We start from the raw sequence: 13,940 nt of genomic DNA, 5'->3' as shown, positions 1-13,940 counted from the left end.
AACCCAAAACCAGAAATTACCTTGAATGTGGTGGCATGTGGCTGTAGACCCAACTGCTTGAGAGGCTGAGACAAGAGGATATCTTGAGCCTGCGAGTTCGAGGCTGCAGTGAGCCAAGATCACACCACTGACTCCAGCCTGAGTGACAGAGTGAGACCCTGTTTCCAAAAAAAAAAAATGAATTGACTTTATTTATTTAAGAGAGAGGATCTTGCTCTGTTTCCCAGGCAGTCTTGAAACTCCTGGTCTCAAGTGATGTTTCCACCTAAATCTCCTAAGTAGCTGGGATTACAGATGCATGCCACTGTGCCCAGCTCAGACTAATTTTAGTTTTTAGAGCAGTATGTTTAGCTTCATTCCTAAACTCATAACTATTCCAATTTTTTGTTGTCACTACTGCTTGTAAGCCTCTTAGATTTCTCCCATGACTTCCTATTACCTGTGCCAGTGTTGTGGACTTTTGCTGTGTATAGACTTTTTTAACAACTGTTTGCTTGTGTTTTTTCTGTTTACCTCTAAAGCATGGCTGCTGTAAAGACATTAATCAAAGCCAATGGGTTTGGGGTGGGGATTTTTTTGTTCCCCCAAACAGGAATTTGACAATTATGCAGAATGGGACTTGAGAGACATTGATTTTGTTGAAGATGACTCGGACATTTTACATGGTAACAGTTTATTTTGTCAAATGTTTATCAAGCGCCAACTGTGTGATGACACTGTCTTGGGTGCTGGGAATTTGAAAGATGAATAGAACATGTCCCCTGTCCTTGTGGAATTCAAAAATCTACTGGTTAAGTTGCTAACCTTACTCTGTTGTTGGATTTTGACCACAGTGAATAAGATTTGTAATGAGGGTAAAAATATTGATTATATGATAGTAGTTGGAAATATCTGTTGGACTGTGTGATTTTTACTTTTATCTGAGATAAGTCTACACTAAGGTAATCGGTTAAATGGCCCTCACTTGCATTCTTAGAAGGAAGGGAATCAATTTGAATTCTTGGGACTTCAGTAGCAACTGCTAACACTAAATGTTCACTATATTTTGTTACCCGAAATTTCCCCTAGCAAGGAAAAATAATGGAAATTTCTCAAGAGTTTTTAGGCCCAAATGGGGAATTTCTTGTTTCTCTGGACTGTTGAATTTTCAACACTGCTGAATTCCTTTTTTGTGTTTGTTTTTGAGACAGTCTTACTCTGTTGCCCAGGCTGGAGTGCGGTGGCGCAATCTCGGCTCACTGCAACCTCCGCCTCCCAGGTTCAAGTGATTCTCCTGCCTCAGCCTCCCAAATAGCTGGGATTACAGGTGTCTGCCACCATGCCCAGCTAATTTTTGTTTTTTTTATTAGAGATGGGGTTTGTTTCGCCATGTTGGCCAGGCTGGTCTGCAACTCCTGACCTCAAGTGATCTGCCCGCCTCAGCTTCCCAAAGTGCTGGGATTACAGGCATGAGCCATGACGCCTGCCCCAACACTGCTGAATTTTAATCTTTGATTAGCCCTCTAAGGGTTTATGTTAACTCTTTTCCTAAAACTTAAGTGGTGAATGCCAAAGGGCTGTTAAGAGTAGATAGTTAGACTTTGAGTCCCTTTTTTCCTTCTTTCCATTTTCAGTGAACTACATACTAATATATACTAATACTACATAATGATACTCAATCCTTTTTTTTTTTAAATTTTAGTTCAGAGATCAGTAATTATCTATTGGAATCTGTATTTCCCAAACAGCATCTTCATTATTTCTGTTAAATTTACATCCCAGGCAGGAAAGACAAGTAAAATACTTGTTAAATTATAAATCAAGTTTTCACCTTACGTGAACTGGTACACGGTCCCTAAAAGGGGAACTTGATTCTTTTCTCTCCATAGAAGAGCTGCCTGGATATTTGTTATACCAGATCTAAAATAAAGAAATAGTCCTTGGCCGGGCACGGTGGCTCACGCGTGTAATCCCAGCACTTTGGGAGGCTGAGACGGGCGGATCACGAGGTCAGGAGATCGAGACCATCCTGGCTAACACGGTGAAACCCCGTCTCTACTAAAAAAAAAATACAAAATGTAATCCCAGCACTTTGGGAGGCCGAGACGGGCAGATCACGAGGTCAGGAGATCGAGACCATCCTGGCTAACCCGGTGAAACCCCGTCTCTACTAAAAAATACAAAAAACTAGCTGGGCGAGGTGGCGGGCGCCTGTAGTCCCAGCTACTCGGGAGGCTGAGGCAGGAGAATGGCATAAACCCGGGAGGCGGAGCTTGCAGTGAGCTGAGATCCGGCCACTGCACTCCAGCCCGGGAGACAGAGCGAGACTGTGTCTCAAAAAAAAAAAAAGAAAGAAATAGTCCTCATAAAAATTTTACCTTAAGAAATTTTTCTCTACACATTTCTTGAGCAGTGGGTTTTTTTTTTTTTTTTTTTTTGGCAAAATTTTATTCCTCCTTTTCTCCCACACAACTTTAAGGAAAGTCAAACTGACGCAGATTGAACTAAAAGAGGAAAGCTTGAAAGCAGACTACTTTAGCATTAACTAAATCCATTGTATTTGTTCAGTCTTCCATGTGAGTCTCATCAATCCCAGTGACTCATGTTGTCTTTTCTCACCTCTTGTGGTGTTCTCTGTGAAGGTAGTATGCAGACTGCCATTCAGTATTTCTCCTCATACACACCAGCTTTAATTAAAATGGTATTGTTTTCTGGCTTGTACCTTTCTTACAGAACGCCAGACTACTCTGTGCAAAAGGGGCAGCTTCATAAATATAATTCTTTTAGATTCTGCTCAAAAATACCAAATTTTTGGCTGGGCATGGTGGCTCACACCTATAATCCTAGCACTTTGGGAGGCTGAGGCTGGATGATCACTTGAGGCCGGGAGTTCAATACCAGCCTGGGCAACACAGTGAGACCCTGTCTCTAAAAATCCCTTAAAACAAATTTTATAAATATTATTATTGTTTTTCCTCCTCCTTCCTGCTTTTTATTTTTACTTATGTATTTATTTCTTACAGAATTTTAAAGTCAACATCTATAATGTTAATAATGGCTCGACTTGCTGAATCACTTCTCTAGAGCCTAATCTAAGGTCTTCATTCATACTTCCCAACATTACTAAGAAAACTGTAGTAATGGTCGGTATTTAATTTCATTCTTCATTCTTCGTGGGAGCAGGGCTTGCAGTTCCTTCTAGTTCACTTGAGGTCCTTTTTGTAATTAAGTGGAGATAAAAAGAAACAAGCGATTGTCAGCAATTTATAGTTCAGTTAGCTTTTCAAACCCATAACATACTTTAGTGTATTCTCCCTGAAGTTTCTATAGCCCTGTAAATTATTGATTTTCATTTGAGCTATAACTGAAACTTTTTAATCTTTATACCTAGTAGCTTTAATACAACATAAATAATAATTCTTTTCCTCTGCCCCATAGTAAACTAGAAGACGTTTATATGAGTGCTTTTTTGTGTGTGTGTGACAGAGTCTTACTCTGTCACCCAGGCTGGAGCGCAGTAGCGTGATCTCGGCTCACTGCAACTTCTGCCTCCCAGGCTCAAATGATTCTCGTGCCTCAGCCTCTGGCGAAGCTGGAATTAGTGCCACCATGCCTGGCTAATTTTTATATTTTTAGTAGAGATGGGGTTTTGCCATGTTTGCAAGGCTGGTCTCAAACTCTTGGCCTCAACTGATCTGCCCATCTCTGCCTCCCGAAGGGCTGGAATTACAGGGGTGAGCCACCGCGTCCGGCCCTAAATGAATGCTTTTAAAAAGATGATAACACGTTAGATTTGGGTATGGTGGCTCACACCTGTAATCCTAACACTTTGGGAGGCCAAAGCGGGAGGATTTCTTGAGCCCAGGAGTTCAAGATCAGCCTAGACAACAAAGTGAGACCCCCACCTCTAAAAAATAAAAAAGATGATAACATTTTAAAGAAGCTTGTCAGCACTGCAGATCAAAGGAATGACTTGTTCATGCCACAGAGAGGTATTTTGTTTACAGCTCTGAGTTCTTATAGTAGCTCCTGTGGCAGCATGACCATGTCCAGGAGCATACTGTCCCTGAGCTGTCACTCCCAGAACACTCAGTGAAGTGCACTAGGAGCCCATGGAAAGTCAGGAAGGAATAAAAAGACTTTATAAGCACACCTGGAATAGAGAGGGGGCACAGATTTTGTGGAAATCAGGACACTGATTCAGCCTCTGGCTTGCTTCTGAGTCATGGTATAATCGTGAGTAAGTCCTTGGAATCTTGCCCCCTGTTTCTTTGTGTCCTCTGCCATTAAAGAAGAGGTGACACTGATTAGTCAGAGTGTAAATGTCTCTAATGAAACATGGTACATAATTCAGATTCGTGTTATTACCATTCCATTATACCATTATACTCTTAATATTACTGAGCATTAACAACATTATTTTTATGGTTCCTCATTTAGAACTACTAGAAGGTTGCAGACTGTCTGGGTTTTGTATTTAGAACCTATCCAGAATATTGGCTGATGCCACCAAGACCTTTTCCTCACCCACACAAAGATTTTGTCTTGAATCATGGAATTTGTTTAATAAATTTGGTTTGTATGGTTCATTGCACACAATGGAGGGATAATTGCCTTGCAACCATACCAGAAGGCTTTCAGAATGTATTTCAAATGGATACTGTGAGTGAAGCAGTATCCAAGGAAAAATAAGGAAGTTCCGTGATCCCTAATTGGTACTTACTCATATTTTATTGAAATAAGTGGAAATGTTTGGTTCAGAAAGAGAGATAGAGAAGACTCACATCTTAGAACTCTCTTGTCTCATGTATGTTGTGAGATCTCAGTGCACATGCTTAGTGTAGTTCCTTCTTGCTGCCATCTCTTTCCTCATCTCCTTTCATTTGTAAAAATTCTTCCTAAATTTTGGAGTACTCTTTCTCTGAGTGTCTCAGCATCCTAAAGTCCTGGTTGTAGTGTCTTCTAAGTCATTGTTGCCCCATAACCCAGGCAAGCAAGAGGTATGATGAGCTCCTCCTATGGGTTGGGTCTGTGTTTCCAATACTTCTCAGGGTTGCACCTTAGTACAGTTCACAATTTCTTCTCCCTCTGTCTGGAAAGGTAATTTCAGCAAGTTGTCAATCCTAGGCGTGCATCTGTGGACCCCTTCACCTCCCACTGTAGTTTTCAAATTGTATTTCTTTGGCGCATATTATTAGCCTTTAGATCCTTTAATAATTAGTAGAGCAGAGGTCCAGTTTGATCTCTGTATATTCACCTACTGGCAGTTCCTTTCGCTTTATAGTGATTTCACTTTTTTTTTTTTTTTGAGACGGAGTCCTGCTCTGTCGCCCAGGCTGGAGTTCAGTGGCGCGATCTCGGCTCACTGCAAGCTCCTCCAAGCTCCGCCTCCTGGGTTCACGCCATTCTCCTGCCTCAGCCTCCCAAGTAGCTGGGACTACAGGCGCCTGCCACCACACCTGGCTAATTGTTTGTGATTTTAGTAGAGACGTGGTTTCACCGTGTTAGCCAGGATGGTCTCGATCTCCTGACCTCGTGATCCGCCCGCCTCAACCTCTCAAAGTGTTGAGATTACAGGTGTGAGCCACCATGCCAGGCCTGATTTCACTGTTTTATACATAGGATATTTTAGACATGAATACTATCAATAATAATTGCTAATACATACAACATTTACTATTAGTTACCATTCTAAACCCTTCTTATATATTAAGTCATTTAATCCTCAAAACCTTATGAGTTGCATATTATTATTATCCTCATTTTATGGATGAGGACATTGAAGCATAGAAAGGTTAGATAACTTGCCTGAGATCATATAGCCAGCAAGAGGTAGAGTCATCCCCAAATCTGTGTTCTTTATACTGTGCAATACTTAACTATCTTTACAATCTTGATTTTTTTTTTTTTTTTTTTTTTTGAGACAGGGTCACGCCCTGTTGCCCAGGCTAGAATGCAGTGACACAATCATGACTCACTGCAGCCTCAACCTCCTGGGCTCAAACTGTCCTCTCACCTCAGCCACCTGAGTAGCTGGGACTACAGGTGTGTACTATCACACCTGGCTAATTTTTAAAATTTTTTTGTAGAGACAGGGTCTCCCTATATTGCCCAGGCTCAACTTTGAATGTTTGTTGCTGTTTCATTTTTGTGAGATTTCACATTTGTTACCTTCTATAGCTTCAAAACATTCCTGAGGGATATATATTTTCCAGTTTTACATTCAGGGAAGCAGACAAGTTAAATAATTTGCCTAATCCAGGGATATCTAATCTTTTGGCTTCCCTGGCCCACATTGAAAGAAGAAGAATTGGCCGGGCGCGGTGGCTCAAGCCTGTAATCCCAGCACTTTGGGAGGCCGAGACGGGCGGATCACGAGGTCAGCAGATCGAGACCATCCTGGCTAACACGGTGAAACCCCGTCTCTACTAAAAAATACAAAAAAACTAGCCGGGCGAGGTGGTGGGCGCCTGTAGTCCCAGCTACTCCGGAGGCTGAGGCAGGAGAATAGCATGAACCCAGGAGGCGGAGCTTGCAGTGAGCTGAGATCCGGCCACTGCACTCCAGCCTGGGCGAGAGAGTGAGACTCCGTCTCAAAAAAAAAAAAAGAAAGAAGAAGAATTGTACTGGGCCACACATAAAATACATTAACGAGAGCTGATGAGCTAAGAAGAAAAAAACAAACTAACTCATAATGTCTTAAGAAAGTTTACGAATTTGTATTGGGCTGCATTCAAAGCCGTCCTGGGCTGCATGTGACTCATGAGCTGAGGGTTGGATAAGCTTGGCCTAATGCTTCCTAGTTGCTGACTTTAGCTATTAGATCACATGATCTTCCCTTCACAAAATTATTTGTGTGCATCTTGGCCAAAAGCTTGGGGGAAATGACTTAAAAAGTGTTGCTTCTGGGGAATACCTGTGTCACAGGTTTCTACTTATTTGGTTGCAGTAGGGATTTTGATTGGCCTCCCTGCAGTTAAGGCCTCTGAGTTAGTTTTCTTGCCAAGCAAGCAGTAAGTGCCTTCTGTCAAGAAAACAGAAACATGTTGTTAGCTATTTTGAACAATGTTAGAAATACATTGCAGTGGGAAGGAGCTGCCTCTGACTTCTGCCCACTTCTTGAAATATTTTAAGGTTGGCCGTTTGGAAATTTTATCAGTCTCCAGTGTAATCACAGGGAGACTGTGCTTCCCCCAAAGCTGAGCTTTCAGGGGCTTTGTAGCAATGGACAAATTACAGGTGATTTTGGTTGGTTGGTTGGTTGGTTGGTTGGTTGGTTGGTTGGTTGGTTTGTAATGATCTCTGGTTCTCTGTTTGCCAGCTTATACTGCAGCTTCCAGCCGCTTTAAGTGGACTGAACAAGTGATTCTCATTCTTGTAGATTGTGCCTTCTCATTTCTGTTCTGCCTGCTGTGCTGTGGTCCTCCCTAGATTATTCATACAGTTAAGATCTTGTATTCAGTTGCTGCTATCTGAGTATGCTCAGAGATAGCATCAAAATGAATTTTTCTCTGGGAGAATTCCAGTTCTCCTCCCATTTGCTCCTATGTGTTTCTTTTCTTCCTTTTGTTCTCCAGAGCCAGTTGTACAAGTTTAACCTACTGAAATGATCAAACTGTAGTACCAATTATCAGCAGTATTTATTTAGAGGCTTTTTTTTTTTTTTTTTTTTTTTTTAAAGAAACAGAGTCTCATTCTGTTGCCCAGGCTGGAATGCAGTGGTACAATCTTTAGCTCACTGTAGCCTTGAATTCCTGGGCTCAAATGATCTTCCGTCCTTAGCCTCACAAGTAGCTAGGACAACAGGCACACGCTACCACACCTGGCTAATTTATAAAAAAAATTTTTGTAGAGACAGAATCTCAATGTGTTGCCCAAGCTGGTCTTAAAATTCCTGGCCTCAAGCGATCCTCCCACCTCAGCTTCCCAAAGTGCTGGGATTACAGGGTTTTTTTGTTTTGTTTTGTTTGTTTGTTTTGAGACACCCTCTGTAGCCCAGGTTGGAGTGCAGTGGTGCAATCTTAGCTCACTGCGGCCTCTGCCTCCCAGGCTGGAGCGATTCTCCTACCTCAACCTCCCAAGTAGCTGGGACTACAGGCACATACCACCATGTCTGACTAATTTTTTGGTACATTTTTGTAGAGACAGGGTTTCACTATGTTGCCCAGGCTGGTCTCAAACTCCTAAGCTGAAGCCATCTGCCCACCTCGGTTTCTCAAAGTGCTGGGATTACGGGTGTGAGCCACCATGCCCGGCCTTTTTTAAAAATTAAATCACTCCCACACAAATCTCAGGAAACAACATGGCATGTTGTGTCTTACAAAAATCACAGAAATGGGCCTGGTGCGGTGGCTCACGCCTGTAATGCCAGCACTTTGGGAGGCCGAAACAGGTAAATCACCTGAGGTCAGGAGTTTGAAATCAGCCTGGCCAACACGGTGAAACCCCATCTCTACTAAAAATAGAAAAATTAGCCAAGTGTGGTGGCGGGCTCCTGTAATCCCAGCTACTTGGGAGGTGGGGACAGAAGAATTGCTTGAACCTGGGAGACAGAGGTTGCAGTGACCTAAGACTGCACTGTTGCACTTCAGCCTGGGCGACAAGAGCGAAACTGTCTCAGAAATAAAAAATAAATCGCAAAAATGTTCTGTTAAAATTAGAGGTAATTTTTTTTTTTTTTTTTTTTGAGACGGAGTCTCGCTCTGTCGCCCAGGCTGGAGTGCAGTGGCTGGATCTCAGCTCACTGCAAGCTCCACCTCCCAGGTTTACGCCATTCTCCTGCCTCAGCCTCCTGAGTAGCTGGGACTACAGGCGCCCGCCACCACGCCCAACTAGTTTTTGGTATTTTTTAGTAGAGACAGGGTTTCACCGTGTTAGCCAGGATGGTCTCGATCTCCTGACCTCATTATCCGCCCATCTGGGCCTCCCAAAGTGCTGGGATTACAGGCTTGAGCCACTGTGCCCAGCCAGTTAGCGGTAGTTTTACTGGCTCTCTAAGACATTTTCTTTCCTATTAAATTCATCTTACTGGGTAGATAAATGAGATAAGGCTTATAAAGATCCTGAAATATGGCCAGGTATGGTGGCTCACACCTGTATTCCCAGCACTTTGGGAGGCCAAGGCATTGGATCAGTTGAAGTCAGGAGTTGCAGACCAGCCTGGCCAACATGGCAAAACCCCGTCTCTACTAAAAATACAAAAATTATCTGGGTATGGGGGCATGCACTTGTAATCCCAGTTACTTGGGAGATTGAGGCAGGAGAATGCCTTGAATCTGGGAGGTGGAGGTTGCAGTGAGCTGAGATCATGCCACTGCACTCCAGCCTGGGAGACAGAGCGAGACTCCATCTCAAAAAAAAAAGATCCTGAAATATGGTAAGTACTCAGTGTGTTTTAGCTATCATTATTGTATTTGTTTCCCTTTCTGCCTTGAACTGTTGACTTCCTAATCCTTCCTTTCTCTTAAGAGATAAAGTCCACTATAAAACTTGTGTTTGGTTATACTGTATGTCAGAGGCACTTTCTATCCTTGTTTCTACCCACCACTTCTACCCCATAGGCTTGTAAAGTGCATCTCCACCAGCATAGCATTCTAAAGCCCATCATTCCACAGCAACTGTATTATAAAACAATGACAGGTATAGGCATTCTATGATAGCTGGACTTTTATATGTAACAACCATATAAATCAAGAAATATTTCATTTGTAGAAAGAGTTCTGCTACCTAAAAAAAAGAGTTTGAAAACTATTGCCTTAAATCTTGGACCTGACAGTATTGAATTATTTTTAGTTTGTGAGCAGGATAAGGAAAAATAAACTAGTGTTGTTTAAATATTTGAACTTGTTAGAAATGAACAAAACGAATCCATGGTAGTTAATTTTTCTTTTTTACCCTTAAACTTTTAAAAATACTGCATTTCCTCACCTCTTCAGATTATCCAGATAGGACTTAGGTTATTTTTATCTCAGACCCAAGGGAGAATGGCCTGGATAAAGAACTCCTGGACATCTCCCAGTGATTGAAGTTACATACATATATATAGGACATCTGCTCATAACCCAGCATGTAAGATTTTGGTATTGAACTTTCCAGTCTAAGAATATCCTTCAGATGAGAACATGTAGAGAGAGAGAGAGAGAGAAAAAAAAAGAGAGTATCTTAAGGGCAGGTAGCAGTGAGATGCACAGTAATGAGTTAGTATGTGGTATCAGAATTTATTTCTGTTACCTTATCAGGGTCATTAACAGTGCATCTCAGGATTGTACATTGCTCAATTTTTGTTTGCTTTCATGTAATAAAAGAAATTGTTGATTCTAATAAGCCATTGTGTTCTGTTCTTTTATTTTATTGGTCCCACTTTTTTTCTACCCTAACATCTACTTCCAGCAGAAGTGTGGCTTCCAGTTGTTCCATGGAGGCACCTTCAGGGACTACTTCTGAGAAAAGCAGCTGGAGCTAAAACAGGCAGAAGGGGTTCAGCTAGAGCAGATTTGACTTATCTGTTCCAAATAAGATTTTATTTGAACATACAGTTTAAAACTTACTGTAGTAGAACATGTAAATAATGTGTTGACTCATTGCCCCCATGGGCTAAACTGGAACTTGGATCTCACATTCTTTGGATGAGGAATGAAATTGTATTACTCTTCATAGTTAATCAGCATTCCAGAGGCTCTAGGCTCTATTTTGGATTGAAGCTTACTACCTTGAAAGAACTGATTCTTTTTTTTTGAGACAGAGTTTTACTCTTGTTGCCCAGGCTGGAGTGCAGTGGTGTGATCTCAGCTGACTGCAACCTCCGTCTCCTGAGTTCAAGCGATTCTCCTGCCTCAGCCTCTTGAGTAGCTGGGATTACAGGCACCCACTAGCACACCCAGCTAATTTTTTGTATTTTTTAGTAGAGACAGGGTTTCGCCATGTTGGCCAGGCTGGTCTTGAACTCCTGACCTCAGGTGATCCACCTGCCTCAGCCTCCCAAAGTGCTGGGATTACAGGCGTGAGCCACCACGCCCAGCTGAAAGAACTGATTCTAATACGTAGCCAAATTCTTTGTTACAAAGGCTGGTATGTTATTAGAAATTATATTACCTAGCATTGAACCCCTGGAGCTTCTGCCCTAAAAGTTGATCTGTGCAGTTTCAGCAGGTACAAGATCTACCCCAAACACAAGAGGCGCTATGCCAGGACTGATGGCAAGGTTTTCCAGTTCCTTAGTGCGAAATGTAAGGGCGTTCCTTTCTTTCTTTCTTTTTTTCTTTCTTTTTTCTTTTTTTTGGAGTCTCGCTCTGTCGCCCAGGCTGGAGTGCAGTGGCGTGATCTCGGCTCACTGCCACCTCCACCTCCTGGGTTCAAGCAATTCTCTGCCTCAGCCTCCTGAGCCTCCTGAGTAGCTGGGATTACAGGTGCCCGCCACCACGCACGGCTAATTTTTTTTTTTTTTTTTTTTTTTTTTTGAGATGGAGTCTCGCTCTGTCGCCCAGGCTGGAGTGCAGTGGCCGGATCTCAGCTCACTGCAAGCTCCGCCTCCCGGGTTCCCGCCATCCTCCTGCCTCAGCCTCCCGTGTAGCTGGGACTACAGGGGCCCGCCACCTCGCCCGGCTAGTTTTTTGTATTTTTTAGTAGAGACGGGGTTTCACCGTGTTAGCCAGGATGGTCTCGATCTCCTGACCTCGTGATTCGCCCGTCTCGGCCTCCCAAAGTGCTGGGATTACAGGCTTGAGCCACCGCGCCCGGCTAATTTTTGTATTTTTAGTAGAGATGGGGTTTCACCATCTTGACCAGGCTGGTCTTGAACTTCTTTTTTTTTTTTTTTTGAGACGGAGTCTTGCTCTGTCGCCCGGGCTGGAGTGCAGTGGCCAGATCTCAGCTCACTGCAAGCTCTGCCTCCCGGGTGCACGCCATTCTCCTGCCTCAGCCTCCCAAGTAGCTGGGACTACAGGCGCCCGCCACCTCGGTCGGCTAGTTTTTTGTATTTTTAGTAGAGACGGGGTTTCATTGTGTTGGCCAGGATGGTCTCGATCTCCTGACCTCGTGATCTGCCCGTCTCGGCCTCCCAAAGTGCTGGGATTACAGGCTTGAGCCACTGCGCCCGGCCAGTCTTGAACTTCTGACCTCATGATCCACCTGCCTTGGCCTCCCAAAGTGCTGGGATTACGGGTGTGAGCCACTGTGCCTGGCCAAGGGCATTCCTTTTAAGGAATCCTCAGCAGATAAACTGGTCCTCTACAGAAGAAAGCATAAAAAAGGGACACTTGGAAGAAATTCAAAAGAAAAGAACCTGCTGAGCAGTCAAATTCCAGAGGGCCATTACTGGTGCATCTCTTGCTAATATAGTGGCCAAGAGGAATGAGAAACATGAAGTTAAAAAGGCTCAATGAAAACAAGCTAGCAGGGCTGCTAAGGAAGCAAAAAAGGCTAAGCTAGCATCTAAAAAGACCGCAATGGCTGCTGCTAAGGCAGCAGCTACACAAAAGATTGTGAAGCCTGTGAAAGTGTCAGCTCCCCGAGTTGGTTCAAAACACCAGGTTGACAGATCAGATGCTTAAAGATTGGACTATAAAAAAATATAAATTATGTTACCTAGGCCGGGCGCGGTGGCTCAAGCCTGTAATCCCAGCACTTTGGGAGGCCGAGACGGGCGGATCACGAGGTCAGGAGATGGAGACCATCCTGGCTAACACGGTGAAACCCCGTCTCTACTAAAAAAATACAAAAAACTAGCCGGGCGACGTGGCGGGCGCCTGTAGTCCCAGCTACTCGGGAGGCTGAGGCAGGAGAATGGCTTAAACCCAGGAGGCGGAACTTGCAGTGAGCTGAGATCCGGCCACTGCACTCCAGCCTGGGCGGCAGAGCGAGGCTCCGTCTCAAAAAAATAAATAAATAAATAAATATAAATTATGTTACCTAACATTTGTATAACGTATTTTAGTTTTTCAGAGGACACATGGCAGGTTATATTGTGCTATAGAGCCTCTTCCACAAATACATTTAGTAATTAACACCAAACTCTCAACATACACAAAGCTTAATTGATAAGTTATTAAGAAAATTTCAGATTCTATTGCAATCATTAAATCTCAAGGTGCTTTCAGAATCCGTGAGAAGAAAGGTTTAATGTAGCATAGTGCTAAGTTTTGCGTTACTCATATTTTCTTCTAGCGTTGTTACTATCTGGCATTCATTTCTTAACCCTAGAGGTCTTCTGGTTATTAAAAAAAAAAGAAAAACTGTGGGAGTTTTTTGCTTCTGAAGTTTTTGTTTGTTTGTTTGTTTCTGAGACGGAGTCTCACTCTGTCGCCCAGGCTGGAGTGCAGTGGCGTGATCTCGGCCCACTGCAAGCTCCGTCTACTGGGTTCAGGCCATTCTCCTGCCTCAGCCTCCTGAGTAGCTGGACTACAGGTGCCCGCCACCACGCCTGGCTAATTTTTTGTATTTGTAGTAGAGATGGGGTTTTACCTTGTTAGCCAGGATGGTCTTGATCTCCTGACCTCATGACCCACCTGCCTCGGCCTCCCAAAGTGCTGGGATTACAGGCATGAGCCGCTGCGCCCAGCCGCTTATGATGTTTTTTAAAATACACATTTCATTTTCAATTAAGGCAGATTTAGAATATAGCATTAACACAGAAAAATTGTCTAAAAAACATTTAGACAATTTCAGTGTTTTTCCTACTTGGAAGTGATAGGAAACAAGAATGGGGCCAGGTGCAGTAGCTCACCCTTTTAATTCCAGCACTTCGGGAGGCTGAAGCGGGTAAATTACTTGAGGTCAGGAGTTCAAAACCAGCCTGGCCAACATGGCGAAACCTTGTGTCTACTAAAAATACAAAAATTAGCCAGGCGCGGTGGTGCACACCTGTAATCCCAGCTACTCGGGAGGCTGAGGCAGGAGAATCCCTTGAACCCAGGAGGCAGAGGTTGCAGTGAGCCGAGCACCCCTGCACTCCAGCCTGGGCAACA

At 43.4% G+C, this 13,940-nt stretch overlaps 1 protein-coding gene and 1 pseudogene across 2 annotated transcripts in view; both read left to right on the top strand.

The window, feature by feature from the left end:
• The window catches only part of TADA2A (transcriptional adaptor 2A), a 73,530-nt gene that overhangs the window by 35,773 nt on the left and 23,817 nt on the right, over positions 1-13,940 (top strand). Inside the window, exon 8 of one of the 2 annotated variants that reach the window (XM_010376867.1) lies at positions 593-665. The exons of the other annotated variant lie outside the window; for it this stretch is intronic. Coding sequence (XP_010375169.1) covers positions 593-665 — 73 coding nt within the window. The remainder of the gene's footprint in view (positions 1-592; positions 666-13,940) is intronic. 2 annotated transcript variants of the gene reach the window in all.
• On the top strand, positions 9,612-12,530 carry LOC115894802 (annotated as a pseudogene).

Source organism: Rhinopithecus roxellana, chromosome 19 (assembly GCF_007565055.1).
Source record: "Rhinopithecus roxellana isolate Shanxi Qingling chromosome 19, ASM756505v1, whole genome shotgun sequence".
NCBI classification, from domain to species: domain Eukaryota; kingdom Metazoa; phylum Chordata; class Mammalia; order Primates; family Cercopithecidae; genus Rhinopithecus; species Rhinopithecus roxellana.
Note: the sequence above shows the minus strand (reverse complement) of the source record. Positions and strands in the feature narration are given on the sequence as shown.